General features: G+C 40.0%; 1 protein-coding gene across 2 annotated transcripts in view; it reads left to right on the top strand.

Moving 5' to 3' along the window:
* The window catches only part of IDE (insulin degrading enzyme), a 93122-nt gene extending 83676 nt beyond the window's left edge, over positions 1-9446 (top strand). For both annotated transcript variants that reach the window (XM_061162187.1, XM_061162186.1), the window contains exons 22-25: positions 750-811; positions 5670-5742; positions 6439-6506; positions 7157-9446. In XM_061162187.1, the coding sequence (XP_061018170.1) occupies positions 750-811; positions 5670-5742; positions 6439-6506; positions 7157-7252 (299 nt within the window). In that variant the 3' untranslated portion in view covers positions 7253-9446. The remainder of the gene's footprint in view (positions 1-749; positions 812-5669; positions 5743-6438; positions 6507-7156) is intronic.
* Positions 9447-21232: the final 11786 nt, after the last annotated feature.

The raw sequence follows: 21232 nt of genomic DNA, 5'->3' as shown, positions 1-21232 counted from the left end.
ACAATGCACTAATAGTAAATCTGATTTCACTTTATTCGGTATGTCTCTGAGACTCTGAGCACAGATATGTAAGCATCTATTTCTCATAGCTCTAAACAGAAAATGTGCAGATTGAATTCTCTTGAGACAAGTGCTGTCCTCGAGGCACCAGGGTTCAAGCATCTGCCTCTAAGGATCTCCCCAGATTTATCAGTGTTTTTAGATTTAGAAGAGCTATACTCCCCAAAATCTCCTGCTTCTCAGGGTCCTTTTCCTTAGAGCAGAGATTAACTTCAGCTACACTCGAAGTCAGAGGGGTTGGGTCGTGTTCTCATTCTGACACAGACAAGCCAAAGATCTCAGCCAGGTTGCCTTTCTGGGGCCTCTGTTTCCTTACCTGTAATTTTTCTAGCAGTTGGATTCACTGTTAATGATGATAGTAACTACCAATTACTGAGCATTTGCCCTGTACCCTGGTATTATGTGATTGTCAGTTAGGTGGTTTTTATACCCAATTTCCAGATGAAGAAACTGAGGCTCAAAAAACCTGAAATGACTAGACCAGGAACCAACAGCTCACCCATAGAGAGCCAGGGTGTCCTCTTACTTTTTACTTGAAATTTTTTCCCTTACTACTTTCTGGAGCAATTGATCACTCAAAAAGATGGATATTTAAGAGTGTTGGAGTGAAGAATATTGTCATTTAGTATAGTATTCTGGGCTGCTTAAAGTGGAAATTTTAATAAATTCTTGTTTGATTTCTTTTTCAGATAATATAGAAGTTGCCTATTTGAAGACACTTACCAAGGAAGATATTATCAAATTCTATAAGGTAAATTCACTTTACATATTTAGACTTTGACCAATAAGAAAATGTTACATGCTTTTTGTTGTGTGTTGCCACTTTGAACCCATTCAGGCAGGATTTATGAAGGCATTTTTATGGATTTAAGTATTTTCAAGACTTATTACTGTTAGGAAAAAGAGACAGTCCCTATTGAACTCAGTATTGTTTTCCTCTCCGTCTGGACCAAGGACTATGGTGGCCCTTCCCCGCTTCCAGACCACCTACTTAGGTTACCCTCTTGTTTTTTCTGTCTGTTCCCCACGCCAACCCACAGAGAGCATTGGTGAGCTTATCATGGAAAGAAAGAGTAAAGAAAACAAATAGAACTTAAGAATCAGATTATTTTCCAATCTCTGCCAACTATACATCTTCTCCACTGATTTAGGTGTCAGTGAGGAGCCTGGTGGGCTACATTCCATGTGGTCGCAGAGAGTCAGAGACAATTGAAGCAACTTAGTATGCACGCTTGGCTCCTTTTAAAAATAAATGACCACTTTCCTTTTTTTTCCAAAGCACTTAACTCCTTTTTTATTTATTTATTTTTTTTGAAATTTAATTCACATACCACACAATCATTTATTTAAAATGTGTAATTCAATGGTTTTTAGTATATTCATAGTCACTCGTTAGTCACAATGTATGACCATAATCACCTAACAAGTTTGAAAAATTTTCTCACCCCTAAAAGAAACCTCAAAGCCTTTAGCAATCGCCTCTCTCCTCTTCTTTCCTTCTGTTAGTTTCAGGTATACACTAAAGTGATTCAGTTATTCTTTTTCATATTCTTTTCCATTACAGGTTAACTGAATGTAGTTCCCTCTGCTATACAGTAGGATCTTAATTGTTTGTCTATTATATATATAGTAATTTATAATTACTGCTAATTCCACACTAGAGATATTGTTGTTTTAAGTGCCTAATAAAGTTTATCAGGAGAAAAGAGAGGTACTGCCATTAAAGTTATCCCAATTCTGCTCTAAGAGGTTTATACTGTCTAAATTTTCCCCACCGTAACAGAATTTATAGAAGGGTAGCATAAATTTTAAATGGGCATAGAATGTGTGTAATAACCATGCTAAGTGCAGATATTAAAAATTTATGTATCAATAGAGCTGTACCTAAAGTGTTACATATATTCTTTGTAATGTACTGGGGCATCTAATTTGTGTAAAATACTTTTATGTCTATTTTTTAGGGCAAGGAACAAAATTCTACTCTATAATTACCATAGTGCCTTAGAATTATACCCTACCTAGTGTCCTTAGCCACATCTCCTGGTTCATACCTGATTTATTAGACACCAGGTTTTTCATCAGGAGTTCAGTCCTGCCTTGTGCTGATTTCTCTGGAAGGGATAGTATCTGCTTTTCAAGGTCATTTTTCAGGGGTATATCTTAGCTGTCAATACAAGAGTCATATTTGCAGTTCTCATTAGAGTGACTTTGTGAAATTAGTTGTGCAGTGAAAGCTAATCATTTCTAATCCCCTGCTGTTGGTGCTGTGTGGGAGAGTAAGGAAAAGCAAATGACTCCTGAGTTGGAAGTGCTCATACTTTCATAGAGGAAATGGTGACTTTGCACCATCTACCCGTTATTACACCTATTCTCCCCCCAGAGCCTGTGCAAAATGAAAAGGCTCCTGGTTTCTGTATGTGCAAACAGATATTCATACAGCCAGTAACACCTCAGCAAGAAGAAAGAAAGTAGCAATTTTAGGTTCAAAATTTGACAGTAAATGACAGGTACCTTTCTCAGCAATGGGATCTGAGCCGTTTTTGACTGTGGAAATGACTGACTGGTCAAGTTACCATCCTAAATGACTCTTGCTCTTCTGCAGTGATAGTCTTTTAAAAAACATATTTTGACAAGAGGGAGGCTAGGCCTGTGAACGGATAGTGCATATCTGGAAAACCTGTGTACCTTTCACTCAGTTTTGCTGTGAACCCAAACTGCTTTAAAAAATAAAATCTATCAAAATATCTGTATATGTGTATGTATGTATGTATGTAATAAAAACACACATTTAAAAAATAAAAACTATATAAGAATCTATTCTGATATATTGGGTTGGCCAAAACATTTGTATGGGTTTTCCCATAACATCTTATGCTTTTCGTGCAGCTCAATATAAGCGCAGGTAGTCTTTGTGTCTGTGGAGAGAGAGGTGCGGTGGGACTGTGAGGGACAGAGTTGGTGTGGGAGCAGGGCTCCCACGTGTCGGCTGCCAGGCAGAAAGCTGTCCCAAGCCCTGCTCAGAACTGCTGGCCTCACTCCGTGGTCTGTGGGGCAGGAGCGGGAGCATATGGCCCCTGAGCACAGACTCAGGGCTCAGCTCCATCACCAGCTAGCTAGCTTTGTGACCCTGGCCAAATTCTGTACGCTTCCGTATTTATGAAATAGAGGTTAATTGGAGTATTCATTGAAATGAGGTATGTAAAGTGATTGGCATTTAGCAGCATTTACTAAATAGTCTCTATTGTTGTTATCACTTTATTAGTAATACGCAACCTTAGGGTTTTTAAATAGTTTAATCAGAATGCTTCAAATAAGAGTATGTTTTCCTCCTTGATATTATAAAGTAAGTACTAATTGTGATTGATTTACTACTTAAGACTGTTACACTTTGTGAGGTTGGTTACTTGTTCTCATTTTGCCTATAAAAGAGGGTGCTCATGTTCAGCACTTTTTGGTTCCTAAGACTTGTATTTTAAGACGTTTATTAGTTACGTGTGTTCAAAAAGAATGATGACCTAATATAACATACTGTGATGTTTCCAGAAGAAATGATGATTTGTCTTTCCTTCTATTATTTGAAATTCTATTTGAAATTATTTGAAATAATATTCTATTATTTGAAACAAATTCTATTTCTAAATTCTATATTCTATTTCTAAATTTTATGTTCTAGATTCTGTATTCTATTCTATATTGAAACAAATTCTATTATTTGAAATTACAAGTGGTACCTGATTATTGAATTTGTGAAAATAACAGTTATAAGGTGACTTTCTTGTCTTAAAAAGTGAGAGTATTTATTACCAAGCTTACACTAAATCACGAACAGGGTTTCCCTAATATACTCGTGTCCTATAAGATACTAATGGGGTACCTGGAAAAAAGAGTTTTGTGACCATGTAAGTTTGAGAATGACTCTTCTTTATTCTCATTCTTGGGGAATCACAGAGCATGTTAGCTTTTTAAAAAATTCTAAGAGGGACTTCCCTGGTGGTCCAGTGGCTAAGATTCTGTACTTCTACTGCAGGGGCTATGGGTTCAGTCCCTAGTTGGGGAACTTAAGATCCTGCATACTATGCAATGCAGCAAAAAAAAAAAAAAAGTTCTAGGAACCCCCGTAGTAAAGATTTATTTAGCCCAATATTTGTTTAGTTTTGATTAACAAAATATTTCCTAAACTGATTTCACTATGGACACTTTTTTTTTTTTTTTGGTACAGAATACCTATAAATGTCTCTTGGGACTCTAGTGTTCCTTAGAATAGAGTTTGCAAGAAAATGCAATTGGTTGGTTTTTAGAAAAATGAGGATTGTCCAAAGTTGGTCAGGAAGTTGAACAGTCTGAAACTGAAGAGGATGTTCTGTAACTGATATAGGTTAAGAGGGCAATGAGGGTTTGGGTGAAAAGAGATCAAGACTTACATCTTTGGGGTGGGTAGGAGTGGGGAGGAGGCTCAGGAGGGAGGGAACATATGTAGATACCTATGGCTGATTCATGTTGATGTATGGCAGAAACCAACACGATATTTTAAAGCAATTATCCTCCAATTAAATAAATTTAAATTAAATAAAGAAAGAATACATCTTTGGAAGCAAACTTTACTCCAGTAAGTAAGATGCTCTCAGATGAGACAAACCTGGGCTGAGCTCCTAAAAGAGGCTGTTCTGCCAGCTTTGCTTTGCAACTTCAGCACGGCTTCCATTGCAGCTGCACAGGACCAGGCTTACAGTAACTGTTCTGTAAATAACTGTGAGTCAGTCTGACTTTGCTGCTAGTCTCTTCCTCTGAGGATACAAAATATTACTTCTGGCTGAGGCATCAGGAGAAGCTTCATCACAACTTGAGTCTTCCTTTTGGAAAAGACATAAATATGGACCTATCATTAAGGGAAGAGGGAGGAGACACTTCCCCACAGGATCCTTCTGCCAGTGTACCACTCCTGGCATTCTTGGTAGTGACTAAAGGGAGTCCCTCCAGGCAGTGTGGTGGAATTGAGAGAACGCGCATACTCACTTCTGACCCCATCCCCTTATGAGCTGTGTGGCTCACCAAGTCGTTACGCCTCTCTGTGTCGCAGAGTCTGAGTCTCTAGAATAGGAATCATGGTGATGCTTAGCTTAAGAGAATCAAGTGGTCTAACACAGGAAAGAGGCTGATACAAGGCGACAGTCAAGAGATGTTATTTCTCTCCTCTCCTGGTAGGGGAGGAGCCGCAGCAGTGCCCTGGTACAGAACCTGGGGAGGTTCCTGGGGAGCGCGCATTGTGGTCATCCCCTACCTAAGCTCAGGCCATTGTCTCTGCACACACCTCAGATCACTGGGTGCAGCCCTGGTCACACCCTGATGAGTCCTAGGCTGGGTTTTTAATCCCAATCCAGGTACTTATTAGTCATAGGAGCATGAACACTCCAGTTTTCTCATCTGTACGATGCCTACCCTCCTAATGTTTGTAGAGTTTAAATGAAATACTGTAAGTGAGGGGAGAGAAAGGGACGCATCTTTTCTGTTTCTGACTGTGTGCAGGATGACTCTTTATGGTCGTAAGACAGCACCTCATTTTAAGTTCCCTAGTGGGGCAAAAGCATGACCTTGCTCTCCTTCCCATCCAGGAAATGTTGGCGGTAGATGCCCCGAGGAGACATAAGGTATCCGTCCATGTTCTTGCCAGAGAAATGGATTCTTGTAAGTACTAAGAAGTGACTTTTTTAAAGGGTGTTTTTCAGCACATGATAGCTATCCCATGCCATAGCCACATCCCTTAGAGAGCACTAGGAAGTAAAGGAGTGCAGAAGGGGAGCTACCTGGAGACAGGATCTGCTCTATCAAGACAAAAGGGAGGGGCAAAGGGAGACGAGACCGTGAAGGGGCGAGCCGGCACCAGATGGCATGGTGCCGAGCTGGCCACAGCTCTGTCAGAGAACACAGCCAGTGCTGGCAGGACATCTCCGAAGGAGCGATATGGAGCCGCTGCATGTGGGGAGGGAGGCGAGCAGTCTATCTGCTCAGTTCTTCCCATTTCCTGTCTCTGACCGGCTTGGCCGATGACTCCCCCGACTTTCTTGGTGGTTCTGCTGGGTCCTTTCGGGTGGCCAGAGCCTCAGGGACCAGTGAGGTCAAAGCTGGGCAGTAAAGCCGCTACAGCCAAGGCTGTTAGAGCACCATGAGGTCCTGAACCATTGCTGGGGACCTTCTGCACGGGAGGCAGGACAAGCTGACAGGCCTTGGGAGCCCACAGCCTGGAAGGATCCGAGAGGACATGAACTGGGCCTGGGGCAGTTTTTTAGTGAGCTGAGTCTGGTTTGGTTTGGTTTGTTTGCTCTTGTGTACAAATAGCGGTGAGTGCAAAGCATTAAACCTTTCTTTTTTTTTTTTAAATAGGTCCTGTGGTTGGAGAGTTCCCATGTCAAAATGATATAAATTTGTCACAAGCACCAGCCTTGCCACAAGTAAGAAACATAAATGTCGTGTTAGCTTGCACTGTTAGAGGACTTCCTACTTAAAAGGAGCTTGTTCACCAGGACACATAAGACCCAGAGGTTTCAGGCCACCAGGTATCGGGGCATGTACTTCAGGTCCCCCTTAAAGGCCAGGTTGCCATTCCTTCACTCTTCAGCTGGGAAAACCAGTGGCTTTGCCCTTGTTGGCCTCATCTACTAGCTTGAACAGTTGTGTTACTCTGCAGTGAGTCATCTCCAGCCACATTTGTCCCCGCATTTTCCTTGGCGCTTGTGAATTTTAATCATTTTGAACAGTTGGCATTTACTTGGAAGAAGAGGAAGCTGGCAATATAAGCAGGCCCTTGCCAGGTGGGCACACTGGCCTCTGCCACTCCACCCAAGCCACAGTCCTGAGCCCTTGGTGTGCCCGACCTTGAGCACCTAGGGGAAGCCAGAAGTCTTCCCTCTAACCCAGAGACCCACTGGGAACTCTCACCATAGGTCTGCATAGACCCTCTGACCCTACTGATCCAGGAAGAGTCAGCAGGTATAATATGTAATACATGGTGCAGAAACTAGTGTGTATATGCAGAAATAAAGTTTATATCCTGTTTAGTCTGCATAAATACACTAAGAGAAAACTTTTTTTTTTTTTGCAGCCTGAAGTGATTCAGAACATGACTGAGTTCAAGCGTGGTTTGCCACTGTTCCCCCTTGTGAAACCGCATATTAACTTCATGGCTGCAAAACTCTGAAGATTCCCCGTGGGCGGGAAAGTGCAAGTGGATGCATTCCTGAGTCTTCCAAGGGCTAGGAAAACCATCTTGGCCACTTTAATAGTTTCTTGTTCACTATTAGAGAGACAGAGGAAAAAAAGAAAAAAAACTTGTCAAATGTCATTATGTAGAAATATTAAAAATCCAGAGTAATTAAATTACAAAATCTTATAGATGTAGAATATTTTTAAAATACATGACTCTTAAATATTTTAAAAGTTTTCATTACTAAGAGAAATGTCCCTTATATAACAATACTTAAAATGATGAATGATATTCCTATAGAATCTTCCTTCCTTATTCTGTAAAATAGTCATTTGTCAGAAGAAAAATGTTAGCTTTTTTCTAAAAGCCTCTAGGTTGACAGAAAAGACTTCAAAACATATAGAAAGGTAATACATTTTTAAAATTGATTCTCAATTTTGCTTTCTACTTAATAGTTTCATGTAAATAATGGAGAACATTACATTTGGCAGATAATGAACAAAGCAATGTAATTTTCTTTTATTAGTGAAATTGCTGATTAAGGCATGGTTTTAATCTTTTTATAAAATTTGAACATGTTTTTTATTCAAACTAGTAAAATGCTGGAAAACTCTAGAACACCCTACTTATTTACAGTGCTAGAAATACAGACTTACCTGACATCAATTTTGTCCCAAACTGAACTTCTCAGGATTACTGTGATTTGTTTCTTTCTGATTGAATTATATTGACATTCTTGTTGTTCATACTTGGTTTGCGGTGTTCCATCAGTGTCACTTTTTTCCCATCAACACATTGCTGTATTTATTTAACAAAGACAAATAGGGTCAACTTCAGATCCCACTGAGTGTGTGACATGCTTTTCCAACATCAGCTATTCTAAATACCTGTAACTTTTTACTATGGTGAAATCACAGTCAGTATATCAACCAAAATATCTGCCCTGTTGTGAATATAAAAGGCAACATGTACAAAGACACCTTTTGGGGGGTACAAAAAGGAAAGCCTTGGATTCTTAAATAGTGTGATCTCCATAGAGACACTAAATCCCTGTTTTGCTCCCAGTCTAATATTGCCTTAAGAGTTGTTTTTTGAATATATAAACACAAACATACAAACACAAAGATGATGACTGGAGTGAGCTTTTAAAAAATATTTTTTCTTCATGAGATACAATTATAGATGAAATTGTTACTGTATATTTAACAGCCATTTTGAAATATTTACTGTTATTAAAACTTAAAAAGAAATTGGAAACACACAGGCACTAGTAACAATAAGTGGTCCTGTTGTTGACTAACTCAGGCGAAGTAAAGAATGGTATTTTCCAGTGACATTTTACTTCCATGTGAGTCGATTTACCAGGACTTCTTTCTGTAGAGTCACGTCTCTTTCACATCTTAAGTTTCACTTTCGCCATTTTTCCAAATAGTCTGAATTTGGGGCAAGAATGATAATCACAACCGTGGAGGCTGCTTTTGAAAGCGGGGCTCCATTTCTACTGTCAGATAAATGTGGTGCTGTAACTGTCTTTTTATCCTTACCTTCAAGAGCTTCCTTGTACGAAGCTTGTCTTTGTCCATCAGAAGGTGTGTGAGTCACCATCACTCCCTTCTGGTTTTATGCATTTGTAGACTATGCAGCTTTTCATCAAACTGCAAATATATATGAGAGGGGTCGAAAATGAGTCCTGAGTGTATAAATCTACCACTGGAAGAGTAAATAACCCACCTAAACCTTTTCTGTGGAAAATTATGTGCTATCGGGTAACTTAGCTCTTTACAAAAAAAGGTAGGGGTGAAATTTGAGTGTCATTTTTGTGAGAAGGTCACGTGAAGAGCTCTGAGAGGCGTCCCAGGTAGTCTCCAGGAAAGTGAGGTCGCTGGTGAGCGTGCTCCAGTGTTGTCTGCTGTACACGTAGGCTCTCCAGCTACTGTTGGCTCACTCAGGCTGACTTACACATTCAGCTCAATAGGTCCAAACTAGTCCACGAGCAATAACAGACTACCTGGACACTGCTCTTTCCTCAGCATAAAGGAGATTTGTGAAACACATTCAGGTGTCAGTTACCCGTGACTTTTTAAAAAGTCTTTTTCACGAGTTGATGTGGAAGAGAGAGCATGTGACACAGTCAGTAGGTGGTGGAGTGCTAGGGTAATCCTGTTTACAATAAATTGCCTGATTTTCACCTCTGCAGTTTGCATTTGTATTATTTTTACAGTTTTCAGTGGCCGATCCTCAACCTGCCTCTCAACATCCCGATTTGACAACGTTTCTTGCTTTTTCATTGTTCCTAATGCAAAAACAGTGGGTTTTTTGGTTTTTTTTTTAAGTGAATCTAGGTAACAGTGACTTACTGTTACCCCTTGAGTCAGTTTCACAATCTTAAGAGCAGATCACTGGTAAAATGGAAATCTTGATGTTAGAGGCTGAACTCCTTGCTGTGTGTGTTGTCATTGACCCCAGATCCAGAAAGATTTGTCCTGAGCATTACAGGGAGAAAAATGTTAAAGGCAGAAAAAATATTTCTCTCCCCTACAGCTAGGTTTCTGCATCTTCCTGCCACATCTCCAGCAAATACCTTGTCCAATCCCTGGCTTCTTACTCCCTGGTCAAAATAATCTTTCTACTCAGGTGGTTACCAGCTGGCTCAACAGGGCTTTTCAAGAGGAAATCTGCTTGTTAGTCAGTTTCCAACCTAGGACAGTAGAGCAGGGCACACAGTCAGCTTTGTGCCAGGGAAGACACGGCTGCACCATCTGAAGGCCACGAGCCACCCCAGACTTTGTGACTTGGTGCAGTTTTCCCTCTCTCACGATGCAGTGTGTGTGGGGAATCACCTGGTCTCCTTCCCATGTTTGCAGAATGTTTATAGTGGAAACCAAGGATTCTCACATACTCATCTTCCCTTGTAAGGGTGTTTCTGCCCTCTTAACCCCATAGGCTCCTGGATCCCTAGTATTCTGTGCTGCACGTCTGATGTTCATTCATTGACCTTGTCAGCCTAAATATGGAACACTCCATGGTGTCTTGTGGCAAAGCTTATTGGCAGTATGAATTGCTACTTTTCTCTCTTCAAAGATAGTAACAGCATTTTGAATAGTTCATACCCTAAGTTAACATTAACTGACATTGTAAAGTACTTCATAGACTATAGACCACCCTCACAGACATCTCCCACAGTTGATCTTCCACAGTAATCTTTTTGAAATGGGAGGATGATGATTAAAATCATCATCATCATCATCATCCTCCCAGGTTTTCAGAGGTGAAAATAGGCTCAGAAAAAGTTTGAACAGTTTGCCCAGGACCGTGTGGGAAGCACAGATTCAAACCTCCACTCAGATCTTTAAACGCTAGTTCTCATTGTTCCATGTGGATTTCTTGTAATAGTAGGTGGTGGTGGTTCAGTTGCTGAGTTGCTTCTGACTCTGAAACCCCATGAACTGCAGCACGCCAGGCTTCCCTGTCCTTTACTATCTCCCAGAATTTGTTAAAACTTTGATATTTAATCACTAGTTCTCATTGTTCTATGGGGATTTCCTGTAATAATAGGTACCAAGTCTATTAAGGTACCTGTGGAACAAAGTAGAAAGGTGGTTACCTTTACACTTGTGTGAAGCTTTATTTTTTTCGCAGATAACCACCTTGGTCTCCCAACCTTTGCCCATTTCAAAGGGAATAAAACCAGGTCTCAGAGTCTGTGTGGCTGTCCTGTCCGGCCTGTGTCATTTCCCCTCTACTGGGCTCCCCTGTGACCAGTTAACCACCACAGCATGCAGGATCTCCCTCCCTCTTGGAGTTAATCCAGACCCACACCTCCTGACCTGCCCTTAATTTAAGTTCTCCTTCCTTTTGCCCCTGGAGTGATGAGAAGACCTGGAATCCTTCAAGAAATTCTGAACAAGGATTATGAAGAAGAGTCAAGTTCTCCTGTGACCCCACCACTCCAAGACAGTCGTGGGTTTTTGGTGGTGGGTTTTTTTTTTTTTTTGCATTGTTACTTTGCAGTCTTTTCCTCGTGCATGTAGACTGGGGTCTTGTATTCAGTGTTATGACTTTTTCCTTCCATTGTCTGTCTGTATTGGATAATCTTGGGAAAATTGTGATATTTGTTGTTGTTGTTGTTGGGTTTTTCATGTCTTATACTGTAGTTTGTTTATCTGATCCTCTTTGTGGGATGTTTAGGGTGTTTTCAAACTTTGATCCATGATAAAACTCCTTGTGCAGAGTTTGTGTGTGATTTTCTGGTCATTTCTTTAAATCACTGGGTTGTGGAATATGAATATATCATTTAACTTCTTTTTGGAAAAATTTTAAATCTAGAGAAAAGTTGGAAAAATAGTATAGTGCCCTCCCCATTGTATTCACCAGTTTAATCACATTTTCTGCACACATTGCTCCCTCCCTCCCTCCTTCTCTTTCATCAGGTTGCAGATGTCATGGCTCCTCACCCCTAAATACCTGATCAAGTTTCTGCTAGTAACATGGTTGTTGTGTAGTCAGGAATTGGGCCTCACCCAGAGGTAGGTCTGGGTTGTGTTCTCTTTGTTTAGATGTTACATACAAGTAAATATGACAACTTAGATGAAAGAAGTACATATCTTGAAAGAGACAAATGACCAAAACAGACATGAAAAGAAATAGAAAATGTGAATATTCCCTTAATCTGTCTTAAAGTGAATTAATCCCTTTTCCACAAAATTCCAAACCCAGATGGCTTCAGTGGTAAATTCTATCAGACATTTAAGGGTGAAATTTTAGCAATTTTACATTTTAGAAAACAAAAGGGAACACTTGTATGAGGTCAGCATTACCCTTCCACCAACCTCAAAAAAAAAAATCCAAAAAAGATATTTCAAGTATAGAAAGCTCCAAACCTATTACCCTTTTAAGAGTCCTGAAAGGCTTAAACAAAATGTTAGCAATTTGTATCCAGTGATGTATAAAAGAATATAGTTGATTTGCAAGTACTATATCAATATTACATGGTAATAGGGTTCTCCCAGGAATGCAAGGTTGGTACAATATTTGAAAATCAATTGTGAGTAGTGTTATTTACCGTAGTGACAAAATTAAGGAGTAAAAACCACATAATCATTTCAATAGGTAGAGTAAAAGCATTTTACAAAGTTCATACTAACAGCTCTCATTAAACAGGAATAGAAGCGAATTTCCTCAAGCTAGTAAAGGGAATTTAAGGATACCTACTGGTGACATAATACGTAAGGATAATATATTGATGAGTACTTTGACCCTAAGAGTTGCACCAAGATGAGGTTGTATGTTCTCACTACTTTTTTCAAACTTGTAAATGAGGTCCTGGTCAGTACAATAGAGATTGGGAAGAATGAAGCAAAACCATTCACAGATGGCATGAGCACACACAAAAATAATTGAGGACTACAAAGTGCTACTACTAATAACTGAATTAACAAGGTTGCAGGAAATCAACACATCAATTTTATTTCAACAAGTCAATTTGTGCCATCTACAAAATTAAAATATAATTTATAAGAGCACCAAAAAGTATTTAGGGGCAAAAATTTTTTAAATGTGAAGAACCTGTACCCTGAAAACCTCAAAACATTGCTAAAGGAAAGACCCTAATAAAGTACAAATGCATCATATTCATGGATTGTAGGCCAGTGTTTATAAGATACACATTCTCCATTGAGCTATAGATTCTTAGAGAAGTGCTTGTCAGAATTCTCACAGGCAGACATGTACAGGCTGATTTTAAATTTTGCATGGACATACAAAGAACACTGAATAGCTACTGTACATCTAAAGAACAAATTTATCCTTCCTAATAGCAAGGTTTATATGCAACTATAATCCAGCCAGTGAGTCCTGGCCCAAGACTGACATATAGATCAAAGGAAGAGAAAGAGTCCAGAGAAAGAGCCCTATGTTGATTTCAATTGATTTTTGACAAAAGCATCATGGTATTTGATGGGGAAGAGTAGACTTTTCAACAAATGGATCAAAAACAACTGGATATCCTTATTGGGGGGGGAAAAGTGAACCTTAACCCTTACCTCACAGTATGTACAGAATTTACTCAAAAAGGACTACAGACTTAAAGATTAAAAAGTTAAAACTGTAAAAGTTCTACAGGAAACACAGAAAATCTTTTCAAAGTTTGGTAGGCAAACATTTCTTAGGATGCAAAAGTCACTAACCATCCAAGGGAAAAAAAGTGGACATATTGAAGTTTCTCAAGTTTGAAACTGTCTTCAAAAGACACCATTAAGAAAAGAAAATGAAAAAAAAAAAAAAGAAAGAAAATGGCAAGCTCCTGACTGGGAGGAAATACAAAAATGAGACAAAGGAGTTCTATGTAAGAATATATGAGAAACTCAAGACAAAAATGTTGGGAAAGAGTTCAGTAGATGCTTCACTCAAAGATATGATCAACAAGCACATGAAGAGATACTCAACATCATGAGTCATCAGGGAAATGCAAACTAAAGCCAACAGGAGAGCAAAACTACAGTGAGAAGGAAGGTCATTGATTACCTGGAGACGGAGGTCAGGAGATGGGCTTAAAGGACATATGGAAACTTTTTTAGAGAAGACTCATCCACCTCCTCAGTGATTGGGTAAGTCTCTCCTGTCTTGGTTGATGACTCTTGAGTTTTACTCAGTGGTTGGTAAACTCCTTGCTATATAAGGAGTAGGTTTTCCTTGAACTGAAGATGGTTCGTGAAAGTGAAAGTCGCTCAGTCATGTCCAACTCTTTGCGACCCCGTGGACTATACAGTCCATGGAATTCTTCAAGCCAGAATACTGAAGTGGGTAGCCTTTCCCTTCTCCAGGGGATCTTCCCAGCCCAGGGATAGAACCCAGGTCTCCTGCATTGCAGGCGGATTCTTTACCAGCTGAGCCACAAGGGAAGCCCGTTCAAGAAGAGGTACCTGAATTCTCAGTTGGAAGACACTGGAAAGGCTGCTCAGTTGAATTGCACTGAGAAGACTGCCCAGTTGAAAGACCTGAAAAGGTTTGGACTGGGTACTTAGGTAAGTTAACCTGGTGTCTTTCCTTGAATTGGGTGCTTTGAGTTTACTGGAATAAAAGTGACGATAACATGAGAGCTTTTAGCTCCAAAAAATAGAGACAAAAAGCTCCTCCCAGCTGGTTACAGATTTCTCAGGCAACTGAGAAATTTACAGGAGGCAAACGTTCATACCATGCAGTGGTCCCATAGGGAAACCCACTCCTTAATGAGTGAAGACACGTTCCTATGGGCTGCACACATAAGAACAGGCCACCCAGTGCTCTGAGCACTCATGTTGGTTTTAGTCTGCTGGAGTGAGAAACCCAGACACCTTTCCAGGAGGAACTTGCATTATCTCCCTGAGCCTTTAAAACATAAATATTCTATCTGATCTTCTTAGGCATCTTGCTCTACGTTTTGAGAGCTTGGTTTGTTATCAGTGAGAAAACTCTTCTTGGTCTCTGTAGTCTGGAAGGTACTCCTATGGTGTACATTTGGAAGCCAGTTGAATAGACTAGGATTCTGAACAGTCTCTGACTGGCCCCACTAGCTCTCAGCAGAGTTTATCATAAGGGATCCCAATCCATAAAGGGCCTTTATCATGTCAACTTTCATTGCATCCACCAGTATAATAAGGGCCTTTACTTTGATTATTTTTGCAAATAAACTTTCTAGATTCTGTGAGGGCTGCATCCTTTGTACAATCTTTTGGGGACATCTTTCATGTCTTATTTAAGACCCTACTCCTCAATGGCTATGATGGATCCTTTAAACTGGAAAAAACTTTTAAACTGATAAAATTTTAGAGAACTGTATTTGTAAACAGTCATTTTATCGGTAGCCATGGAAAGACCATAGATTAATTTTACCTGCTTTGAGCTTTATATAAATGAAAATTTAAAAATATACTTTGCTTGTGCCTGACTTCGTGCAAAATTTCATGTTAGATTACCCATTTATCATGTATGTAGCTATAGTTTTTTCCACTTTCATTGTTATACAGAATTCCATTGTATGACTATATCACCATTTATTCATTCTACTGTTGAAGGACATTTAGGCTTCCAGTTTTTGGTTATTTATAAATAATGCCATAAATGTTCTTAAACACGTCTTTGGGTACACACTTATATGCCTTTCTGTGGGTCAACCTGGGAGTGAAATTGCTGTGTCATAGATATCCATGTATCTTCAACTTTAGGAGATGCCATCTCTCATACCCCTCCCCACCCCACCTCACCAGTGGCCGGGTGGGGAGGGGTATGAGAGTTGTAATTTTTCCCCATCACTTAACATTGTTAGTCTTTTCAATTTTTAGCATTCTGATAAGTGTGGCAGGTGAATACTTTGTAGTTTTAATTTGTATTTATTTGTATACTTAATGAAGATGAGCTATGCTTTGTATAGTTACTATTTTAATATTCCCTTTTAAGAAGTCTCCTGTTCTGACTTGTTTTTTTTTTTTTGTACTGCCAGTCTTTTGCTTAGTGAGTCTTAAGAGTTGGTCTGAGTTCTTTTGTCAGTTATATTCATTGCAAATATTATTTATCACTCCCTGGCTTGCCTTTTCAGTCTTTCATTAGCATGTACTTTTCTAGTTGTTTTCGGGGAGGGTGCAGAAACATCTGGTCAACCATTGTGAGAGGCAGAATTTGATCTTATTTTAATAACTAAAATCGATCTATTGTCAGTGGGAATTTGAGAAAGTTTTTTGGAAAAGATTACAAGTTGAGAAGGAAGCCAATTCTGGCAATGTAAGATTTAATGAGCAAAAAGATGCAGGGAAAATCAGGGTCTGTATGCCCCTAATTTACTCTAGGGCTCTGTGTTCTTAGGCAAGTGTTTGTACTCATGGGAAGAGGGAATACTCATTTTAATAAGTTCTTGAGAGAATTAAATGACAAAATATGTGAGAAAGTTTTTGGTAAACACATAGGGTATCAAAATCAGGCTGAAATTACTTGACAGTTTTGCCCAGGGGCCAGTCTGAGTGAATGAGTGTGTGAGTGAGTGAGTGTGTGTGTTTGGCGTGCACACGTCCAACACATATTGGGATTATTGCACCACTGGACGTCCTAAATTAAAACAGTGCCTGAGAATTATCGCTGATGTTGCAAAGATACACTTATCCACCAGAGGGAGACAAAGCACTTCTCCGTGAAAAAAGTCCATACATAAAGCGCGTCCTCTGCCTTCACAGCTGCATCAGTTCCTATTTTTATGCAATGTGCCAAGCAGGCACAAATATGGAAAGACAGGCAAAATTGTCCTCGGTACTGTTGCTTGCCAACCAAAAAAATTCTTGCCAGCACTGGCAAAAATTCTTGGAACTAACTTAAGAAATAATGTGGAGAAAAATGTATCTTATTCACCCAGAACTAGCATCTATTTAGAAATATTTTCAATTCCTTTTCTAGCTCACTTTTGACATCAAAACTGAAAATAAAAAAGGATAGATAATATTTTTCATATTTTACAGAGCGGAAATTTTTGAAATAAGATTACTCTAAGAATTATGCAAATAGAAATCAACATCAGCATGAGTAAATTAGCTTAAGATATGTTCACAGGATTTTAGGAAATATGCAGACATAATAATGAATACTCATTTCTAAATGTGAAAGACTTGATTGGCAATTCTCAACTTTCACCCATCTCCTTCCAAGCTTTATCATAGAAGCTATAAAAGCTACAATCTTGATCTCTGCCCCGTTTAAGCTGCAGGTGGTCAATGAGATGCAGGTAGAAACCACGAGGGAGGACTTCCATTCTGGGATGAAATGATAAGACTTAGCACAGGAAATTTCTTTTCTCCTTTGTTCCCCCTCCTCCTGCCCCATCTTCCTGGGGACACAAAACTTGGTGGTGGGATAACCATCCCTGTCCATGAGATGACAAGTGTGAGGATAAAGCCAGTATAACTAAGGATGTCAGAGAGGACAGGCAGGAGGAACCTGATCCTTCCTTGATGAGCATTATCTAAAGCAAAACCTGAAGTCTGACATGTCATTTGGTTATAGAGTGAATATTTTCAACAGACTGGTCCTAGGAAAGTCAGGAAGTCCCGTCGCCCTGACATAGCCTGCGATTCCTTCAAGGTCGGCACCAGGTTAAAGTACACAGACCCTGCTGTGACTGAACACACAGTCAACAAAACAGAAATAGTAAACCAAGTAGTAATAGAAAACAGGTATTTGTATCAACACAGGCCTCATTTGGCCTTAAGGGTGGACAGACAACAAACAAGGGTATCTAATTGGAAAAGGAAATGGGAAAAAGTAAGATTTCTACATTTTGATTAAGCAGAGTAGCAATTTCCTATTTCACGTCCAGGATATTGAGAATAATTGCTGTTCCATAGTCCAGTGCAGGGAGATTTCATGGAACAGAGTTATCTGAAAATCAAGGGTTGTTTAAAGGACCGGGGCGAACAGATGGGAGCGAGATATTATATGATGTCTCCCTGGAAAGGTCGTGAAGGTGTGGGTGGCTTCTCCCTGGAACCGTGATACACCGGCTCCATAAACTGCCAGGGGACAGTGAAGGTGCATTTCCAGAAGGCAAGAGGTAGAAGAAAGTAAATCCTTTCAAATGTTGAACTTTTATCAGGGCCTGCTCCTAATGCTCTTCTTTCAGGCTTTCATTAAATGCTGGTAACTCTCAAATCCTCATCTCCAAAGCAAATCTGAGTTTTCAGACTCATTTCCAACTGCCACCTGGATGTTTGCACAGTCTGTCAAACTCACCATGTCCAAAAAGGAACCTCTTAAAATATCTTTTCTTCCTGTGTATTCCCTTTCCCATTCTGTGTGTTTTTTGGACAGTTTTTATTCAGTGCTGACTATGTGTCTCTCACTTTGCTAGTGCTAGGGGTATAAGGAAGAACAAAGTCAGACATGGTTCCACTCCACTGCATTTTCAGCCTAGAGGGACAAACTACCACTAAATAAGCACACAGATCATTACGTATTTCAGTCCATCTTGTGATGACAAAGGAATGGACACCAGAGGAAGGTTAGCAGGGGAACTTCTAATTAGGAAGAATATTACCCACCTGGTCACCCAGGGTGTTGTCCTCTGCTTTCCCTCTCTTACCATTTACACACAACCAACCAAAACATTTTGCCTACTTGACACCCTAAATATTTATCAAGCCCATCTCCTATTTCCTTTCCTCATTATCCTAGCTGAGACTCTATCTTCTATGTGGTATCATACAGAGTACCTTTTTTATTTCAATGGAATAAAACTAGAAATAGAAGAAAAATAGAAAACTCACAAATATGTGGAAATTAAACAACATACACTTAAATAATGGGTCAAGGAAGCAATCACAAGGGAAATGAGAATAGCATGAGAAAAATGGAAATAAAAATTCAACATATCAAAAAGTATGAGATACAGCCAAAGCAGTGCTAGGTGGGAAACTTATAGCTGTAAAGCATACAATAATGATTCAGAAAGCTTTCCAATCAATCGTTTACATTAAATAGCTAGAAAAAGAGGAGAAAACTGAACCCAAAGGTAATAGGAGAAAAGAAATAAAAAAGATTAGAGAAATGATAAGGAATAGAGAAAATGAGCAATATCTAAATTTGGTTCTTTAAAAAGACCTACAGAATTTGTGAGCATGGAGTTGTTAATAATATTCCTCTATTGTTGTTTTAATGTCTGTGGGATCAATAGTGGTGGCCCTTTTTTCATGTCTGATATTAATAATTTGTGTCTTCTCTTTCTTGGTTAGCCTGGCTAGAGGTTTATCAGTTTTAATGATCTTTCAAAGAACCATTTTGCTTTCCTTGATTTTCTCTATTGATTTCCTATATCCAGTTTCATTGATCTTTGTCCTCATTTTTATTCTTTTCTTCTATTTAGTTTGGATTTAGTCTTCTGGTTTACTAAGGTGGAGGCTTAGGTTTTAGATCTTTTTTTTTTTTTTTTAGACCTTTCTTCTTTTCTAATACATGCCTTCAATGCTGTATATTTTCCATATTGTTAATATCACTTTTATTGGTCCTACCAGTTTTTATAAATTGTATTCTCATTTAGTTCATAAAATTTTTTTAAATTTCTCTTGAGACTTGTTTTTTTACTTATGTATCAACTATATTATTTAATTTTTGCTATTTGGAGGTTTACCAGCTACCTTTCTGTTTTGATTTCTAGTTTAATTCCACTGTGGTGTAGAGTAAGTTTAATTCCACTGTGGTGTAGAGTATTACATTTCTGTTCTTTTGAATTTGTTAAAGTCCGTGTTCTGCCCCAGAATGTAGTCTATCTTAGTGAATGTTGGACGCAAGCTTGATAAAGATATATACTCTGCATTTGTTGGGATGAAGTAATCTATAGATGTCAACAGATACAATCGATGCTGGTGCTCTTCCTGTCAGCTACATCTTTACTGATTTTGTGCGTGCTGGATCTGTCCATTTCTGATAGAGGGGTGTTGGAGTCATAGTGGATTGGTTTATTTCTCCTTGTAATTCTATCCATCTTTGCCTCACAAATTTTGACTCTGTTGTTAGGTCCATCCCTGTTAAACACTGTTACAGCTTCTTGGGGAATCGACCCTTTTATCATTATGTATGTCCCTTCTTTATCCCTGATCATTTTCTTTGCCTGGTTCTGCAGCGGGAAGGCCCGAGCTCGCCCTCTGCAGATTCGCCTCTGCACTCTCTTCACCGCTTGTGAGAGGGACCTGCAGCCCCATTGTGTGAGGAACAACCAGAAACTGTCACGAAATGTCTCGAGTTGCTGTCAGCATTCTGGGCCTTCTCCGTGTCCACATCACCCCCTCAATGGCTCTCGCCTTGGTGCACCATCTCCGGGGTGAAACCCTTCGCTCTTCCTCCGAGCTCCTCGCGTTCTGCAGTTTGGCCACAGAGTCGAAGCTCTTCCCACCCTCAGTGGGCAACTTGTAAGTGAGTTTGTCGTGGTCACAGTCTCTCCTGGCGCTTCAGTGCCTCCCGAGCTCTGCCAGGCTCCGCGGTCCGAGTCCGGGGAGCAGGGGCTCCAAGCGCGGGTGAGGCCGGAGGGCGGTGGACACTCGGCCGCTCAGCAACCCCGCCGCTCGCGCCCGTCTGGGCCGTTAAGGATGTTGATTCGTTACCAAACCGCCTGGAAAGCTGGTCACGATTCAAACATACCAGGTATCGCAGGAGGAATGGTTCTTACTTTGGTATCCACCTTACAATTCATTTAATGTTTGGGAGAGGGTAATCTTTTTTTATGTATTCTCTTACCAAAAAGAGGGACTAACTAATTTCTAGTGCTGCTGCTACTGCTGCTAAGTCGCTTCAGTCGTGTCCGACTCTTGTCAGTATATCTATTTCCTCTAGTTTCTCAGGCCTTCCCTGTCCCTTTCCATTGTGTCGTTTCATCTTTCTGAAACACCATTTTGTCCTTCTTACCCTCTTTCTCCATTCAGGAGCTCTATCATCTGACTTCTTGTTTCACCAGCCTCATCATCTCCCATTTTTCCTACCTCACCTTCCCCTTGACCAACCCTTGTGCTTTCCCACTGTCTGCTGCTGCTAAGTCACTTCAGTCGTGTCCGACTCTGTGCGACCCCATAGACGGCAGCCCACCAGGCTCCCCCGTCCCTGGGATTCTCCAGGCAAGAACACTGGAGTGGGTTGCCATTTCCTTCTCCAATGCATGAAAGTGAAAAGTGAAAGTGAAGTCGCTCAGTCCTGTTTGACTCTTCCAGACCCCATGGACTGCAGCCTACCAGGCTCCTCTGTCCATGGGATTTTCCAGGCAAGAGGACTGGAGTGGGCTACCATTGCCTTCCCCGAATTTCTAGTGCTAGAGCTGCAAGTCAAGACTTGTGAGTGGCAACTCGATACAGAGGTCTCATGCATGTGCGGGACCTCCGCTTAGACTTTGGGGCCCAGCAAATGGGTTTGAATTATGGTCAGATATTTATCAGTTGTGCGATCTTAACCCCAATTGCTCTCTAAAGGATTTTTCAG

This window comes from Dama dama, chromosome 15 (genome assembly GCF_033118175.1).
Source record: "Dama dama isolate Ldn47 chromosome 15, ASM3311817v1, whole genome shotgun sequence".
Classification (NCBI taxonomy): domain Eukaryota; kingdom Metazoa; phylum Chordata; class Mammalia; order Artiodactyla; family Cervidae; genus Dama; species Dama dama.
This window is presented reverse-complemented; position numbering and strand designations above follow the sequence as displayed.